The sequence below is a fragment of the Eriocheir sinensis genome, chromosome 37 (genome assembly GCF_024679095.1).
Source record: "Eriocheir sinensis breed Jianghai 21 chromosome 37, ASM2467909v1, whole genome shotgun sequence".
Lineage (NCBI taxonomy): Eukaryota > Metazoa > Arthropoda > Malacostraca > Decapoda > Varunidae > Eriocheir > Eriocheir sinensis.
Window position 1 is genome coordinate 7,565,694 of NC_066545.1, and position 18,377 is coordinate 7,584,070.

The 18,377-nt window shown below is 39.8% G+C and overlaps 2 protein-coding genes across 4 annotated transcripts in view; both read right to left on the reverse strand.

The window, feature by feature from the left end:
* Nucleotides 1-1,073, reverse strand: part of LOC127008151 (DNA-directed RNA polymerase I subunit RPA1-like) — a 28,457-nt gene extending 27,384 nt beyond the window's left edge. The window contains exon 1 of the mRNA XM_050879806.1: nt 917-1,073. The gene's annotated coding sequence lies outside the window, so the exon portion shown is untranslated. The remainder of the gene's footprint in view (nt 1-916) is intronic.
* Nucleotides 1,074-5,113: 4,040 nt separating this feature from the next.
* Nucleotides 5,114-18,377, reverse strand: part of LOC127008152 (DNA-directed RNA polymerases I, II, and III subunit RPABC3-like) — a 69,592-nt gene continuing 56,328 nt past the window's right edge. For all 3 annotated transcript variants that reach the window (XM_050879808.1, XM_050879807.1, XM_050879809.1), the window contains exon 4: nt 5,114-5,521. In XM_050879808.1, coding sequence (XP_050735765.1) covers nt 5,404-5,521 — 118 coding nt within the window. In that variant the 3' untranslated portion in view covers nt 5,114-5,403. The remainder of the gene's footprint in view (nt 5,522-18,377) is intronic.

Below are 18,377 nucleotides of genomic sequence, written 5' to 3' on the forward strand. Positions count from 1 at the left end.
AGGCTTTTGTGAAGGTTTGGGCCAGGTATAGTATTAGGTAAAGGTGCGTGTTCTAAAAAAAAAAAAAAATAATAACCACGCGTGGTGGACCTGGTCTCACATGCATGGGCTAATGGCTAACTAAGCGTACCATCGCTAACCGGATCGTTGGCAACACTGCTCACTTCCCAATATGGCCGCCATCAAAACACATCACACGTATGTATAATATGCTTTTTCACTACCTATACCACTTTTTGTCTACTTTTAAGTTTTTCCGCCTTCATATTATGGTTATGGGACATGTATTTCGTCCCTTAAGTACAATATGGAGGCGTAATATCGTATTTTGGAGGCGGGGGAACAAAGTATCCCAATCCCCCCCCGTGTCGCCCCGAGGCGACCGCAAAAAAACTCACTAACTTTTCAAAAATCGCTAGCAGCGATTCTATCAATTTGCGAGGCATATATATGGGGTTCAAAATGCATAGAATTATGAGATCTAACCCATGGTTAGAATGAGAAGTACCGCAGTGAGATGGGCAACTCTCTGGACATTTACCTTAACTTTGCCAGAGGTGGCTAAGGTTTCATAAATTTTCCCCAAAGTCTATCTCTGAAAAAGACTACCCAGGTCAATATTAAGTGTTATATACATTCCTACTATACAGGTTTAACTTATTTTTGAAACATTTTAGTTCATAATGACAGTGAGAGCCTTTTTGGTGCATTTAGTTTATAATTTCTCGTCTTATTGTTTGTAACAGGTGTCAGGGTGCCAGCGGTGCAGCCCAACACATGCCCCTCGCGGCCCAGGGACATGCCCTGCCCACGCGGCGCCTGCTGGGCCTGTCCACGTGACGCCACCACCGCTCCTTCCGTGACCCCGTGGCCCTGGACCACCGTGAGGCTCGCACCCCTTGATAGCACACGGTACCTGTTTGTGTTCACGGGCCGGGAGCAGCCCTGGCGTGGTCAGTGTAGCCCCGGTGTGTGACAGCCCGCCGCCGCACGTGGGTCGCCCTGTTTGTAAACACCGCGCCTTCACAACGGAACATACCAAAGAGACTCCTTGAAACAAATATTTCTTACACTATTTCATTGCATTAGATCGTTTCAATATATATATATATATATATATATATATATATATATATATATATATATAAAATTGAGTCTGTCGCATAATAATAAATAATACAATGGAAAATTTGGTACGTAGGCTAATAATATAAATGGGTGTTACTCGGACGAGTTACTTGGCTCTCTTATTAATTTTCATTACCATGAATTTTCTCAAGGATTATCTATCATTATGTGGTAAGAACAAGAGTAACAATAGTGTAATATATTTATTGAATATCTGTGCGGTTAATTTCTGGATTAGCACAGTTCACCATGTAGGCGAGGCTAACGTTTTTCAATGGGTAACTGTACCAAATCTTCATAGATATTTGTAAGTTTAGTCAAAGCTTAGAATCAGATTATTGAATTAAAGTTAGACAATAGGTTTACAATGATTTTATACTTGTTCTCTTCTAATGATGGTGCAGTGGTTAGCGTGTCAAGCAAAACAGCGGGCCCAGGTTCGAATCCAGATCCAGGCACTCGACGTGCATCTCCCCCAGCTGCTTATCTTCCCTTAATATCAACAGGCTAATTTATAAAAGCTGGTGAACTGTGGTAACTTGGATGTCACACTGACCCTGTGTCCCGGGGGTCATAGGATTTCCCCCACCACAGGCTCAAAGGTCAACGCGACGGATATGAGCACCGAGGCCACGCGCCGTTATAGCATATGCTCCAAACTTTGCATTTATTACCTCTCTTTCAACTTTCTTTTCAATAATATTTTAAAAACCCATCTCTTGCTTCGCTATTTTCGTAATTACGTAGCCTAGATGCAGGCCAGTCGTAGCAAATTAAGATAAGTCGGTCAATCTCTCCTAAATGTTTTCTCGTCCAGCTGATTTGATGTTGAGCTCTATGACTTAAAACCCATTATTATATTTCTTACCTGGATTTCTTACCTGGATGGGGACACGCCCCTTCCAAAAACTGTATGATGTCTCCAACCAAAACTGCAGCTGATGAATTTTCATGAAGATGGTCAGATGGTTGGCTAATATGACATCACAATTAAGATGACACGGACAACAACTAATTTTCAATACCCAGTCAATAACATCAATCCAATATTTTGCTGTTGATCAGTTCCTCCTTTTTTCATAATATTTTAATTTATGTTCATTCATTTTTTTTTTTTAATCTCCTTTTATCAGTCAAGCAATCACTGTGGACATGCACAAGGGGGCTGCAGACACCATTCTTATACCAATTAAGTTACCTACTTCCTCCTATACCAGCCAGCAGGATTCCTCGACTTGATGGACTACGAGCTTTGTGGGCGCCCCAATGGGCATGTACACTAAGAATTTTTACTTAGATGTAATTCCGTGAGCAGAGTCGACGTCTGGGTAGCATTCCACATGCGGCAAAAGACCTCGATTGAACTGTATACCTTATAATTTTTCATATTCATCTTTGGTAGGCTACTTCCAGACTCTCCGTGAATTTTCTCAATCATTCTTTGTAAATTTTCCTCAGACTCAGTAAAACTACATCACCTGCAAATCTAAGATGATTAAATTTTTCACCGCCTATCCTCATTCTTGTGTTAATACACTCTAACTTATGAAATTTCTACTTCTAAGCGAGCCGTGAATAATTTCGCTTTCCTACATGAGAAAACTCTCTAAAATCTCTATACAATTGGTCTTGTCCCAGTGAGCCTGGCAGCACGACGTATTTATCAATATTTTCTGTCTTACCCAAGGCAACTCCATTCCTTAACCCTGAAAAATGCACTCCTTTGCAGCATGGAGAATTTCACACCTGAAGGTATCCCACAGTTCTACAAGGTCCACAAAAGTGCTGAGCACACTGAACAGCTTTGAGACTATCACATGATACTCATGATCACATGTCAAGTCTTTCAGGTCTGAAGATGAAACACAGTACCTCCTGATTTTTTTTTTTTTTTTCTTTTGACAAGCTTGACTGTTGCAACAACAAGCCTATGATCAGTTACCAAGAACTTTGCAGTTCTGCAGGATCCTCCAGCAAATATTTATGAGGATGTGGTCATTCAGTCTCCTTAGCCAGTCCAGCCCAGCAGTAGTGTAGCTCAGGTTCAAGAACTAGCAATTCTCAAACTTCTAGATCTTGAAAAGTTTTAAAGGAAAGGTCTGCTGGTGTTCCTGGTATGTAGCACAGCCATAACATAACTCATAGCAAGCCTTCTTAGTGACATGAATAGAATTAGAGTCATCCAACATGATGAATGCACCCTGAGAGAGGGCACCTCCTTCTCTTCTGTTTCACTAATCTCAGTAGGACGAACACTGCAATACAAGCTTCAGCCTCACTCACATATGTTCAACAGGCTGAGTAACCATTGCTCATTATGAGCTTATTTATATTGCCATACAATTTACATACACTCTTTCCTTGTTATCTACTTTGTCTTTTATATCTAATGTCAGTTTTACTTCATGCAAATACCTTTCTTTCTTAATATTCTCCTACATTCCCATTTTCTGCTCTTGGAACTCCTCTCTTAGCATTTTTCTCGATCTGCTTCCAATTTCCACGTTCTATGAATATCCTTCCTTAATTTTGTTTCATTCTGTCAATCAGGTAGGTTCATGCTCACCCACTGTACATGCCTTTTATATATATATATATATATATATATATATATATATATATATATATATATATATATATATATATATATATATATATATATATATATATATATATATATATATATATATATATATACGTATATATATTATATATATATTTTTTTTATATTTGTACGTTCCTTCTTACCTTCTTGATCAAAGATTTGTAATGCTTTCCTATCCTTCCATATACATAGTATTCCATGCAACTTTACATACATTTCTTACTATGTTTCAAGACTGCTTTCTTACTCAAAGCCATGTTCCACTGATGCTCCTTTCTCTGCTGCTTAACCTCCTCTTGGTCACTGGCAGTTGCTGGTGTTGTGTTCTTTCTTTTACCTTCTGTACTTCCTAGGAAATTCCTCTGATTCTTACCTCTCTTACTACTAATAGGTGCCTCTGTACTGCTCAAGTAGTGCATTTGTTAACAACTGTCGAATGAGTCCCCAAGCTTCAGTTTGTCTAAAAGTGAAAGTGCAGGCAGAGTAAAAGTACATGACAACTCTGCACCATAACTTTTTGTCATTATTGTTGAGAAAAATGAATGAGGGGATTGCAGGAAAGGAACAGATTAGCAGCTTCTCACTGGAGGTCATTCCAAGACAGAAAGGACTCCCCTAAAACAGACAGAGAGTGTCATCTATAAAATTACATAAATACTGCTGTGGCAGGATTATCAAGACAATAATCAACTCCTAAACCCCCTCAGACTCCTGTTTCATCTAGTCAACCACATGAGAGTTCACACATACATTGACTAGATTTTGGATATGTCATCATCATCAGGAGGTGTATCCTACTCAGGTAGTTAAAGGATTTGGCAAATGCCTATAGTGCAAGAAATGTTGACAAGAACAAATGCATCTTAAGCCAGCAAGGGAAAGATCTCCTGGGAAAATGGTTGGTCTCCATTCCTCTTCACATTTTCACTTTCAAGCCATACTAGCACAGAATATGTGGAGTATTTTATTGGTGTATAGTACTTTGGTCGCATCACTTGAGTTGATGTATAAAAATGAACTAATGACAAAATAAATATTGATATTTCTTACACTTTATTTTTTACACAGTTTTTTTTCTGATAAGAGTACATTCTAATCAACATTGCAGTCATACCATCGTCAGTTTTCACCGCATATGGAGAAATTCTAAGTCACCCATTGTCTACTTACCAGTATACTTCATAGACTGAGCTTGCTTCTTTTTACCACTCTTATTTGCTCAGCTCTTTCAATATGATTTTAATCATATGATAACAAATTTAACTTATATAAATACTCAATGTTAAACATCACAGGTCTGGTGAGTTTTAAATAAAAAAAAGTTCTTACAAGAATAAAAATCCTTAATGTTTTGGGTTGGAAGAAAAATTAAACAGGGCATTTCAGTTTGAAACTTTATTATTTTTATTACAAAGGAAGAAACTACATAATCATGTCACAATGACTTTGTCACCTTAAAAAATGGAAATAAAAAAACTTACTGACCATATAAAATTGTAATGACCCATCAGCAGGACTTGCAAAACCACCACTTCCCTCCTCCACCGCTCCTTCTCTCTTTCCTCACACCACCACTCTCCTGTCCCTCCTACTCCTCTTCCCACTCTCTCCCTCCTCCTCCTCCTCCTCCTCCCCCTCCTGCCATGGGTCCCCTGAGTGGCCTCCCAGGTTTAGTAGGCCAGTTTCTTCATGAGGAGGTAGATGTGCTTGTCCACCTCAAAGCCGTGCAGGTTGTTGGCGTCGCCCTGCAGCCGCATCAGCAGCCCTCCGTAGGACACGTAGGCTGACCTGGGGGTGAAGAAAGATGTTAGTGGTGACAGTGCATCCACCTCCTCCTTGGGTTACTCTTCTATTCTTCCTAAAAGCCGCTTGGGGTCACAACTCATTCCCCTCATTAGTTACCTTTCTGTTCTTCCTAATGTGTTTAAGTTATTGTACCTCTGGTAAGGACTACTGTATTAATATCTGTAAATTTCCTACTCCTAAGTATAGGGTCTACCTTATCTATATACTACTGTGAATGAAATTTTGGATTACTTTCACCCTGCACAACACTTCAATGAAACTGCCTGGCTCCCTCATAAGACACTATATATAGTGAAGGCAAAACTATGAAAAATATCTTACATGAGGCAGGTTACATGGTGTTGAACATTAATCTTCACATAGATGAAATATCTAATACTGCAAACCCTTAATTACATTGTTACACTTTTATGTAGTACTTATATATTTTTTTGCTGCTGCTATGTATAAACAGATGCAATACACATATACATATTTGTTTTTGGTAAACTTGACAATTTCAGTCTTGCTTTTCAACAAATATTAGACAGAGAAACATTCTCAAATCAGTCCAAGAAATAGTGAACATGCGTTGCTTGACTGGGCTGTACTGGTGGACGTGAAGGGCTGCAGGGGGGGAGCAGTGCAGATAGTGGTTGTGATCACACACAACCAGCTAACCACACTGCCACACCCACACAGCCCACGCCAGGATACACCTTGCTCCTCGGCAACCCATTCCGGGCAGGGTACAAATCCTGAACATATAAGAGTGAGTACTCACAAGGATAAAACCTTCTCTTGATGAATATTTCACTAAAAAAATATGTGCAATATTCCCATTAACTGGGATAATTTAACAAAATCTCTCTCTCTCTCTCTCTCACTCTCACATGCAAAAAAACAATGAATGATAAGACTGTGTAAAAATATGGGAAATTATGTAAGAATATAAATGTGAGAATAAGGAAATGCAAGAACACAAACAAGAAAAGTTAATGAGTTAGCCAGGGTTGCAGTTGACAAAATAGAATGGACAAGCCACTGCCAAGATGAGACCACAGAAAACAGAACAAGAGACTAACGGCGGAGGCAGTGCCATGAATAGGGCTGAGGTGCTGCCTCTGACACACCGCCCTAACTGTCTTAAACGGGACTGTGATGCATCCAGTACGGGGCAACTTTATATTCAGACTAAAGGCCACACAGTGTTTGGCGATGTGTTTTGATGCCTACCACATCCTCATCATCCATTCACCATAGAAACAATTGGTCGGAAGGAAGATCTTGTGTATGCCCATCAATTCTAACACTTCAACAGAATTAAATTTTACCTTCATTGCAGATTTTCTTATATAATTTGTATATATTCCTTGTTTTATCTCCTTCATTATACCTTGATAGAATGTGTATTAAAAATGAGCAACCTGCTGTATTTCATTAAATCCTTTTTCCCCCCTTTCCAAATGTCCTCTTATGTACTATATAAATGAAAGCCAGTTGAGGTTTGTCTCCTTTTGATATTACCAAACAGCACCTAAACATGTAGTATTATAAGACTTAAATCTTGCACTCATTTTTCTCTAGTTTTCCTGTATGTTAAGTTTTTGCTGACTGATTTGTTGTGAATATTAAGGCTAATGGTGCCTTTGTATGTTCTTGTCTGGCTCTGGTGGCTTGCTGTAGCCTGTAATGCCAAAAGAATTTTTCACTTTCATATTCATATTGATGGCACTGCAGGTGTCACAAAAAAGGTCCAATCAGCTTTTTTCCCTGCCTACTCCTCTTTACAATACTTTCCTTTATTAGCCACAGCGGCTCCCCACTATTAACAAGAGAATTCCTGTTGCCAGCTTTAGTAATCTGACAAGCAATTTGATGTATAACTTTGCTGCAAGATGGTTGATTATCTGCCACCATTACATAAACTCATTGCTGTATAACTGTAGCTACAAAGAGAGTATGAAAGGGTCATGGCCACTCACTCTCATCAGTACTTCTCCCATGCCTTACCCTTGTCCTCTCCTCATTAGTCTGGTGCTGCCCCAATGCTGTAGTCATACTGGTTGTCCACGCAGGGCTATTACTTTCTGAATACACTTCTCTTATAACAGCAACTACACAAATATGCACTGTGCGTCAATTTTTTTATCTGATTATAATCTCTGTTACTCTTTCCAGTAAATCAAAATCAAGACAAGATGATGACCATGTTTCTACTCATCTCTCTTCATCAATGATGTCTTACACTCTCCCAGAATGGTTTTCTAGAGGGAGAATAAACAAAGTGTCTCCTGTTGTGCCTTCATATATCAATAGTCCTTCCTAATCAACAGTCTTAATCCTCTCTCATTTCCTCATATACTCCTTTACCCTCCTTCATCATTTTCCTCTTTTGAATATGTTTCCTATCTATTTATCACTGAGTGAGCTTATTCCCCACAGCTGTTACAGTCATCCTTGCTGCCTTTTCCTTTGTACAACAGCACCTCACCCTGCTCCATTGCTAGATTACATATCCACAACTACATAATATTTCAACATTTCCACTTATTCCGTCAATGTCAAGGGGCTTTCCTATTTTTAAGTTCTTTATTGCCTCCTCTATGTCGCCCCTCTCCCCCTCCCGTCACGGACATGGCTGCCCCGCATTAATCTTTGCTCCTACATTAATCACTTCTGCTCTCCCTTCTAGATTCTCATTCATCACAGATTCAAAATAGCTCTTTCACATCTCCTTTATCTCCCCTTCCCTTTCACAAGCACCCCATCACTTTTTTTTTTTTTTTTTTTTTTTAAATCCTGCAAGTGTCTTTTGTAGCACCATTTTTCTTTTAACTTTCTTCCAGATATTTTGATGACATATTCCTACCAAATTTCTCATTTACTCTCTTTATCTTCCCTACCCTCCATTCTACTTAGTGAAATAGCTTAAAAATGTCTACTTTACCTATTGTTAACACTACGTACACAGTTCTTTCCTTCCTCTCCTTAACCCTCATAAACACTTTGTATGTATTTCTTTGCTATAAGAAGTGTGACTTGAAAGCTCACCCTAACTTCTTAACTATAGTTTTCCTCTATTTCATCATTGTCTGATACAGATAAAAGAATAATCTTATCTACAAAGTAAATAAACAAACAAACAAATAAATAAATATAAGTAAATAAAAAAATTTAAAAAAATCAAATCTACTCAAATCTTAAACCTGAATTAAAATCCTTTTCCTAAAACCTACAGCTTGCTCTTCTGACTTGCTTTTCCCAATCTTGTCTTTCATCTCCTCATCCCAGTAAGGAACTTCATTGAGCCACTCGAATAAGCAAAGCGAAGGATTCATCATTATATTTCATATTTTAGTAAACCTCTTTACTGTATATGGTACTCTTAAAAATGCAAGGCTTTAAAAGACTTCAGAGGCTGTCTTCCCTTCAAAGGACAAATTATTAGCATAGAGTATGATGAAAAGGTTCTCAATTGAAAATCTGAAAAGGTTGGTTCCCTTGTCCTCAGACTGAGGAATATGTGTTGAGCAGCCATTCACTGTGCATGGACCACTGAGCTTGTGGATCTCTCGCCACAAGACACTCGGGGATCACAAACAAAAGTCAAGTGCATATATTTAATACAAGACATTTTATAAATAAAAAGACCCCAATGGTTTAGTAAAGAAAGTGAGTTCTACAAAAACCTGAGATTCAGTACATTCAAGCAAACCATAATTTTTAAACTAAGATCACATTGAGAGCCACACATCCACACACAGAATGAATACAAGGGAATAATTAACATCTTTCATGAAATAAACATTGGGAAAACATAAGCAAATAAGGGTAACAGTAACAACGTCAATAATAATAATAATAATAATAATAATAATAATAATAATAATAATAATAATAATAATAATAATAATAATAATAATAATAATAGCAATAATAATAATAATAATAATAATAATAATAATAATAATAATAATAATAATAAATAATGATAATAATAGCAATAATAATAATAATAATAATAATAATAATAATAATAATAATAATAATAATAATAATAATAATAATAATAATAATAATAATAATAATAATAATAATAATAATAATAATAAATAATGATAATAATAGCAATAATAATAATAATAATAATAATAATAATAATAATAATAATAATAATAATAATAATAATAATAATAATAACCATAATAGTAACAAAAGCATGACTAGTAAATAATAACCTTGTAACATAAGGACATGGCAATTCCCACAGCATGCCAACAAAAACCATGGCTACACAACATACAGACTTTACTGACCTAGACTCCATCAAGCAATTACCGTACAATAACCATACATTAACGTTCTCTCCACAATGAGCTGCCGTGAGTTGGGATTGGACTTGCAACCTTTCAGCTGCAAGCCAAGCACCACACCCACGGAGCCATCGGCCCCCCATTACTGGGAGAACAGAGGGCAGTGGAAAATAAAGAAACTGATAAACACTGAAGTCATATAAACTACCACCATTACAGTTATCCAGGGGTGGCCAAATTGTGCCTTGTTAAAATTAATCATCAATATGCAGGCAATGTCAAAAACATAACTAAAGGCTATTTGTGAATGCTTACATACTTTTATTTGTTTTGTTTGACACTGAAAAACAAAACAAGTATGGATAGAAGTTTAAATACAATTAGTAATTCTGAAAAAAAAAAAAAAAAAAAAAAAATGCTTTTCAAAATGATCCAGTGAAGTCTGCAATTTTTGGTGGCGGCCAACACTTGGCGACCCCCGCGCACGAGGAATATTTTTATCAGGCAGAGAAACTTAAAATAAATAAATATAATGACTAATAACTAAAATGCAATGGTGAGAGAGAGAGAGAGAGAGAGAAGAATCCACTAATTTACAGCTATCATCAGCCTCAAACATCAAGTACCTAAAAATATAATAACATACAAAAACTACACTAAGAAGGAAAAGTTAAAGAAATATAAGAGATGAAGAAAGAAAAAAATGGGGCAGTAAGGTGAGAAAAAGGAGGAAAAGAGGGACAAAGAGGAGAAGGAGGAGGGAGGAGAAGCAAAAGAAAAAATATAAAGATAGATAACTAAATAAATAAAATAAAATAAATAAATATATAAAAAAGGAAGAGGAATTAACCCGGTAGCAGCGGGGATCATGTTTCTTAATGGTCCCTCTAAGCGAGAAAAATGAGAAAAAATCACCCCTCACACAAACCATTTCATAATATACATCAAAGCATTTCTGATCAGATAATGTATCATCTATTTTGTTGGGGTTTATATCATGGCACAAATTTGGCCCGGCGCTGCTACACGGTAAAGCCACAAATTTGGCCCGTCGCTGCTACCGGGTTAAGGGAAAGAAGAATCTCACAACTACTCAAAACCCATTCCCACAACACTAATAATCAACAACTAGGAGACAACACAGAGACACACAGCAGAGGGAAGGAGAAGACGATGCCGAGCAGTGTTCAGAGGGATGGAGGAACAGCACCACTTCACATGCCACAGAACCACCACGACCACCATCAACAGCAACAGCAACAGCGACGGTAGCCCAGCGCCAACAGCAGCAGCAGTAAGAACGTAAGGCAGCACTGGTCCGAGCTAGGATGACATACCAGACAATGCATTTACAGATACACAAGGGGAACGCCACATGTAATTGCACTTCTGGTACGCAACCGTGCTGGACGAAGAGGGAGAAGGAGGAGGAGAAGAGGGATGACAGATGTACGGGCAGATGGATGGACAGACGGATGGATTTCCTTCTTTTTCTCTCCTCTGCGGACTCTGTTTTCTTTTCTGTGCTTAGCTCCTCCTCATGTGCTCCAGTTCCATCCTCTTTTTTTTTCTCTCATTGGTTCTTATGACACTAAATTTTCGAACCATTTGTCTCCTTTTACCCCAAAGTATTCTATTTTTCCTCAGTTTTGGTTTGCATGTAGACCTAATTTTTCTGTATTGTTTTTTTATTATGATCTAAAAATAGAGTCTTCATTGCTCTATTTAGATTTACTTTTGTCTGTTTCAACTAGGGTTCTCGTATGCTTTTCCAGTTCTTTTTATTTTTTCTATGCATTTTTTTCTGTTCTCACCACACACACACACACACACACACATACTTACAGGGCTGCCTTTGAGCAAAGGCCCTGTCCCCCTATTAAGGGGGTAAATCTTTACAGAACACACACACACACACACACACACACACACACACACACACACACACACACACACACACACTCATATAAAGTGATACGATGTCCATTACGTCAGCCTTACTATTTATGTGTATATTCAAAAGTCCCATTGCCAATATCAGTGACTTATTTCCGTGCACTTCCCAGATATGCCATGCCAGCCTGTCACTTTACCTCGGTAATTATTTTGATATCACAGAAGCAAATGTTTATATCACGTTTTATGTTCTTGGTGTGAGTGTGGTCTTTGCATGTTACTATTTCGCATGAGAATTGCAAGAGGAAGTCAATGGCTCTCATCTTAGATTTTCTTCTCAACTCCCTGGCAGTTATAACTTATAAGGATTCCACAACAAGGAAATGCAGTGAGAGAGCTTTGGATTTAAATGCAATAAAAGGAGCTATGAGTTTCAAAGGCTTCATATAGTTAGAAAATGATGACTTATCAGAATGCAATGCTGTGCTTACAACTTTTTACTATTTTTTCTTCAAGAGTGTACAAGTTTACTTTCAATTCATGAACAAAATAAACACATTTAAAAGAAGAGTATGAAATACTGTCATGATTTGTGACATTCAGATGCATATATTGGACAAGTATTATCATAATTTTGTTCATTCCTTCTGACGTCTTCCTTTCATTTTCATCCATTTGTTTAGCATGAACACAGGAGGTGAATGAGTCAGATGCCATTTGCAGGTGTAATGGTTGGATATTATGCAACAATATATATTCCTCCTGACAAAAAATATGTAAGAAAAGCCATCCCACTCCTTTCCTTTGGCCACTTATTGGGAGTAACGTGGCCCATGCGTGGGCGTGGTGAGTGGCGGTGGCGGCTATTTGGGGCCATGAGTGTCAGCATGTGAGTGTGAGGTGAGCTAAATCCAGGCAGGAAATACTTGTAGCGCATCCACAGCAAAGGGAGCAGCAGCCTGGCAAGGAAGTATTTTTGGCTGTGAGTGACTCACCAACGCATGGCTGAGGACCCACACACACATTCATATCTGTACACACACACACGCACACACACACATGTGCTCTCTCTCTCTCTCTCTCTCTCTCATGCACGCAGCAAATCAATCTTACAAAGTGATGAGATCTCTGTCTGTAGTAATAGTATAGTGACATTTAGTGAATATATGGAAATAGCTAATTTATCCATGAGCTCTCAATTTCAAACTAGCAAAGAGATATTTTAAAAGCTTCACCTGAATGAAGCAAAAAGTAACAAGTGATGTCACTGGAAAATACTTTTACTTTGTCATTTCTTTTAACTAAGTGAAAGTAAATAATATCTGGTGAAATGATGTAGTAGGTAAGTCATGATTATGTTCACAGTAATGGAATAAGTTGTTGGTGTTGGTGTTAACAATGATGGCAGTAACATCAGAGCTGTGACCGAAAACTTTAAGAAAAGTGTGAGGGACAGGTGTTGACTTGCAAATTAAGATGCCAAAAGAGCTATAAAAGAGAGAGAGAGAGAGAGAGAGAGAGAGAGAGAGAGAGAGAGAGAGAGAGAGAGAGAGAGAGAGAGAGAGAGAGAGAGAGAGAGAGAGAGAGAGAGAGAGAGAGAGAGAGAGAGAGAAATATATATAGCCTGATGATTGGGCTTAGTAATTAGATAAGGTTGTGATGTGCCGGTTAAGAATAAGAGAAAAAAAAGAGGGAGGGATTTTGCTATATCTGAATGGAAAAAAAAAGTCCTGACATGATGAAAGAGAGCGAGGTATTGCAAGATAAGAGGGAGAGGCATTGCAAGATAAGGCATGAAAGCGGAGGACAGAAGCAATGGAAGCGAAGGAACTGAAGCTGAGGAAAAGGAATAAATGAAAACTTGGAGAAATATGTAACAGAATAAAAGGCAATGGGAAGAAGAGGAAGATGTTGATAAGGATGATGATGACAAGGAGAAAAAAACGAAAAAAAAAAGCTATGCATGTGATTGTTAACATTAGCAAAGGAAAAGGACAAAAATAAAGTGAAAAAAATAAATTAACTAAAGGCAATGGGAAGAAGAGGAAGATGTTGATAAGGATGATGATGAAAAGGAGAAAAAAAAAGTTATGCATGAGATTGTGAACATTAATAAAGGAAAAGTACAAAAATAAAAATGAAATAAAAACAAGTTAACCAGAGACAATGGGATGAACCAGAAGATGATGAAGAAGATATGATGATGAAAAAGGAGGAAAAAAGAAAAGAAAATGGCAATGCATGTGACTGTGAACATGAACAGTTGAAAAGAACAAAACAAAAATGAAAAAAAGACAAAAAAAAAAGTTGATGAAGGAAGAGGAGGATATCAGTCTTGTGGGATGATACAGTAGGAGGAGGAAGGAAGGAAGAACTCTGCCACTGGTTAAAAAAGTTCACTTCATCACATTAGTTAGAAGGTGGTGAGGGAGAAACACTTGAAAAATATTTGGACTTCACTTTTTCACGGACACTATCACCACCATCACAACACCACAGTTTTTTGTTTCTGGTTTGTTTCTCCTATCAATCATCACCACACACACACACACACACACACACACACACACACACACACATGCTATCTACACACACATCATCACCACTATCAACACCACACTTCCACAATACAATCTTTGGAAGGACGATAAGAGGAGGAGGAGGAGCGGGGGTAAGAAAGAGGAGGAGCCCTTGGTATATCCTGCTGGAGTGCTGGCCGGTAAAGGAATAAAAGGGAGGGCGAAGAGTTGGTGGGTTTTATGAGGAGGGAGGGAGGTGGGTGGGGTTAGGGGAAGGGAAAAGGGAGGGGAGGGGCAAGGATGTGATGTCTGGTTCCTGACTGACCAGTGTGTGTGTGTGTGTGTGTGTGTGTGTGTGAAAAGTTGCTGGATTGTTATGTAGAAACGAAGTGAAAGTCTCTCTCTCTCTCTCTCTCTCTCTCTCTCTCTCTCTCTCTCTCTCTCTCTCTCTCCTTTATATCTATCTTATCAACTTATCAACCTTTTTTCACTCTTGTATAACACACACACACACACACACACACACACACACACACACACACACGCACGCGCGCACACACACACACACACACACACACACACACACACACGCATAATGTAGAGCGTCATTGATATCAACCTCAAAATGTGGGAGAGGGAGGGATTGTTTCTCACGGGCAGGGAAGAGCGAGAAGGGAGGGAGGGAGGGAGAGAGGGAAAGGGAGACGGCGGGTTGCTGGCCTTCTCTCCCTTGCCCCTCTCTCTCCCTCTCCCTTGTCTCACCTTCCCCCAATCCAGTCCCTCTTCCTCTCACGGCTCAGGTAACATCTAGATGGACAGGTAGTTTTCACAGGTAAGGAGGGAAGGAAAGGAGGAGGAAGGGAGGGGTTGGAGGAAAAGGGGGAGGGGTAAGAGGAGACAGAAGGAAAGAGGAAGACGAGGGGTGGGAGAGAGAGGGAGAGGGACACAATGATGGAGGGGGAGGAGAGGTGAGGGAGGGATAGGATAGGAGGAGGGAGGAAGATAAAGGGGGAATAGGAGGAAAGGGACAGAGGACAGAAGCGGTGAAAGGTAGGAGAGGCAGAAACAGGGAGGAAGAAAAGAAGGAAGGACAGAAGGATGGAGGTGGAAATAGGTGAAAGAATAGTGGAAGGTGAGAGAGGGAGAGGGAAGAAGAGGAGGGGTAATGGAGAGAAGCAAGAATAAGCGATCGAGTAATGTAGGAAAAGAGGAAGGGTCAAGGAAAGAGAGAAAACGACACAATAGAAGTATGCAGAGGGGCCATGAGAAAGGGTAATGAAAGGAGGAATGCATGAATTGAATAAAGAAGCAGACGGAAAAAGGGAAGGGAGTGAGGGATGCAAAATAAAGGTGGCGGGGAGGGGTGAAAAAGGGCGGGCAATAAAAAAGAGGAGCTAAGGAAAGTAAGGGGGAGAGAATGAAAAATAAATGGAAGAGATTATTAGGGGAACCAGGTCGATGGGAAGGGAGGGTCGAAGGGGTATGGGAAGATGAAACTAAACTTAGCTCCCATGACGATAAGGAAAAAGTATAAACTGAAGAAATAGTTATATGTTAAGCAGGTTCTTGAAATTAGTGTTGCCTCTGTTTACAAGACAAAAAATAAAACATGTTGCACTTTCTACTACTTACTACTACTGCTATTGTTTCTACTACTATATTCCTCCTCCTCCTCCTCCTCCTCCTCCTCCTACTACTACTACTACAACTACCACTTCTACCACCTCCTCAACTACTACTACTACTATTACTACTACTACCTCTACTACTACTACTACTACTACTACGAATAATAATAATAATAATAATAATAATAATAATAATAATAATAATAATAATAATAATAATAATAATAATAATAATAAAAATAAAGGAAGTTATATGCTGAGTCAAACGAAAATACCAAATTTCTCAAGTAGAAAAATCTTCAAGCTGAAAAGAGGAATGTGTGTGTGTGTGTGTGTGTGTGTGTGTGTGTGTGTGTGTGTGTGTAAACCGGCATATTATACACTAAATCTCTCTCTCTCTCTCTCTCTCTCTCTCTCTCTCTCTCTCTCGTCATGTGCTTGCGGTGAGACACTTGTGGGATTTGACAGGTGGGCAGAAGGGCGGGGGATGGGGGAGGGAGGAAAGGGAGGGAGAATGGAAGCAGGGAGGGGGGAGAATGGAGGGGAAAGGAGGGAGGGGGAGAGGAGGGGAGGAAAAGGGCCAAATGAGTGAAAGAATAAATATATATATAGATATTGATAGATAGAGATATATAGATAGAGATAGATAGATAGAGAGAGAGAGAGAGAGAGAGAGAGAGAGAGAGAGAGAGAGAGAGAGAGAGAGAGAGAGAGAGAGAGAGAGAGAGAGAGAGAGAGAGAGAGAGAGACCAGGTAAGTGCAGGTACAGACATCATGGTGTGTGTGTGTGTGTGTGTGTGTGTGTGTGTGTGTGTGCTCACTCTGTAATAAACGGTAATACTGACGCACGAGGATGAGGAAAATGAAACGAGGAAACGGAAGATAAGAAGCTGAGAAAAAAGTAGAAGGAGAAGAAGGAAGAGGAGCTGGTAGAAGGGGTGATGAAAGGGGTGTTGATAGTGGCAGACGTGATGGTCGTAGTGATGATGATGATAATGATGAGAGAGAGAGAGAGAGAGAGAGAGAGAGAGAGAGAGAGAGCGCAGAGTGCCAGCTGGGGGACGCATTGTTGACGCCCCCAGCGACCGGTGCCAACCACTCACCTGACCCGGAACACACACACACACACACACACACACACACACACACACATTTAAACCTTCACGTAATTGCATGTCGTTCGAGAATAAGTGGTTGTAGAAGTAGTAGTAGTAGTAGTAGTAGTAGTAGTAGTAGTAGTAGTAGTAGTAGTAGTGGTGTCGACAGCGAATGGCGAGTGTTATGGAAGTAGTGTAATGAAGTAGTCGTGTATGGTAGTGAACTAGGAAGAGTAGAATAGTGGCGGTGGTGGTGGTGATTAATAATGTATTGGTGGCGTGGGGATGGTGTGGCGGAGGTGATAAATGTTTGACTAATGGTAGCTTAGTGGTGGGGTTATGATGTTGAAGATAATAATGGTGGCGTGGTGGTGGTGATGGTGTTTAAGGATGCAACGATGGTGTCTGTGGCGGCGGTGGTGATGGTGGAGTGGAGACAGGCCAGGGCACTGCTGCTGAGAAAGGCGTCTACTTATGCAGGAAATCTTAGAAAATAGCAAGGCAAGAGCTGTGTGTGTGTGTGTGTGTGTGTGTGTGTGTGTGTGTGTGTGTGTGATATAGCCATCGCAATATAGATATGTGGTGTTGAGCTTGGTGGTGGTGGTGTGGATGGTGGGAGTGTGCTGGCAAGGGTGGTGGCGGTGGGTACTGGCGCTGGGAATGCGGCAGAGGTGGGCGTTGCAGGTGGGCGGGGGTGGGTGGTGGATGGGCAGCAGGCATTTCTCACGAGTGTTAAATATCACCTTGAGAACTTAAAGAGCTCTCAAGCCAGTTCGACACACAAGTAACCTCCACCGTCACCGCCACCTCACCTGTCCTCCTCCTCCTCCTCCTCCTCCTGTCTAGCCTCCACTTTCTCACGACCACAGGTACTCCAGAATTCGTACAGGTGACTTCTAGTGTCGGCATGATTTTTGGTACACTGGTGGTGGTTGCTGAATGGAGATAGTGGTTGTACGTGTAGTAATGAAAGTGTAAGTATTATGCAGTGATAGTGTAAGGAATGCGGAAACAGTAACGATGAGTAGCTACTGTGGTGTTAAGGGTAATAATGGCTTAATTAATAATGGTAAATAGGGCTTTGTCGTGCAGTGGTTGTGGTGGTGGTTGATTGGATGGGTGTAGTAGTAGTGGTAGTAGTAGTAGTAGTAGTAGTAATAGTAGTAGTAGTAGTAGTAGTAGTAGTAGTAGTGATGGTGGTGGTGATGATTGTAGTTAGTGCTAATGATGGTTGGTAGATGAAAGAACGCCGTAACAGTGGTTGAGTAGTCGTGGTGGTAATGATGGTGGTTTCAGTGGTGGTGGTGGTGGTAGTGGTAGGTGAAAGAGTATGGTATGGGTGGTGGTGGTGGGTGCAGTGGTGTTTGCTGCGGTAGTGGTGATATGGTTATGGTAGTGGTGGC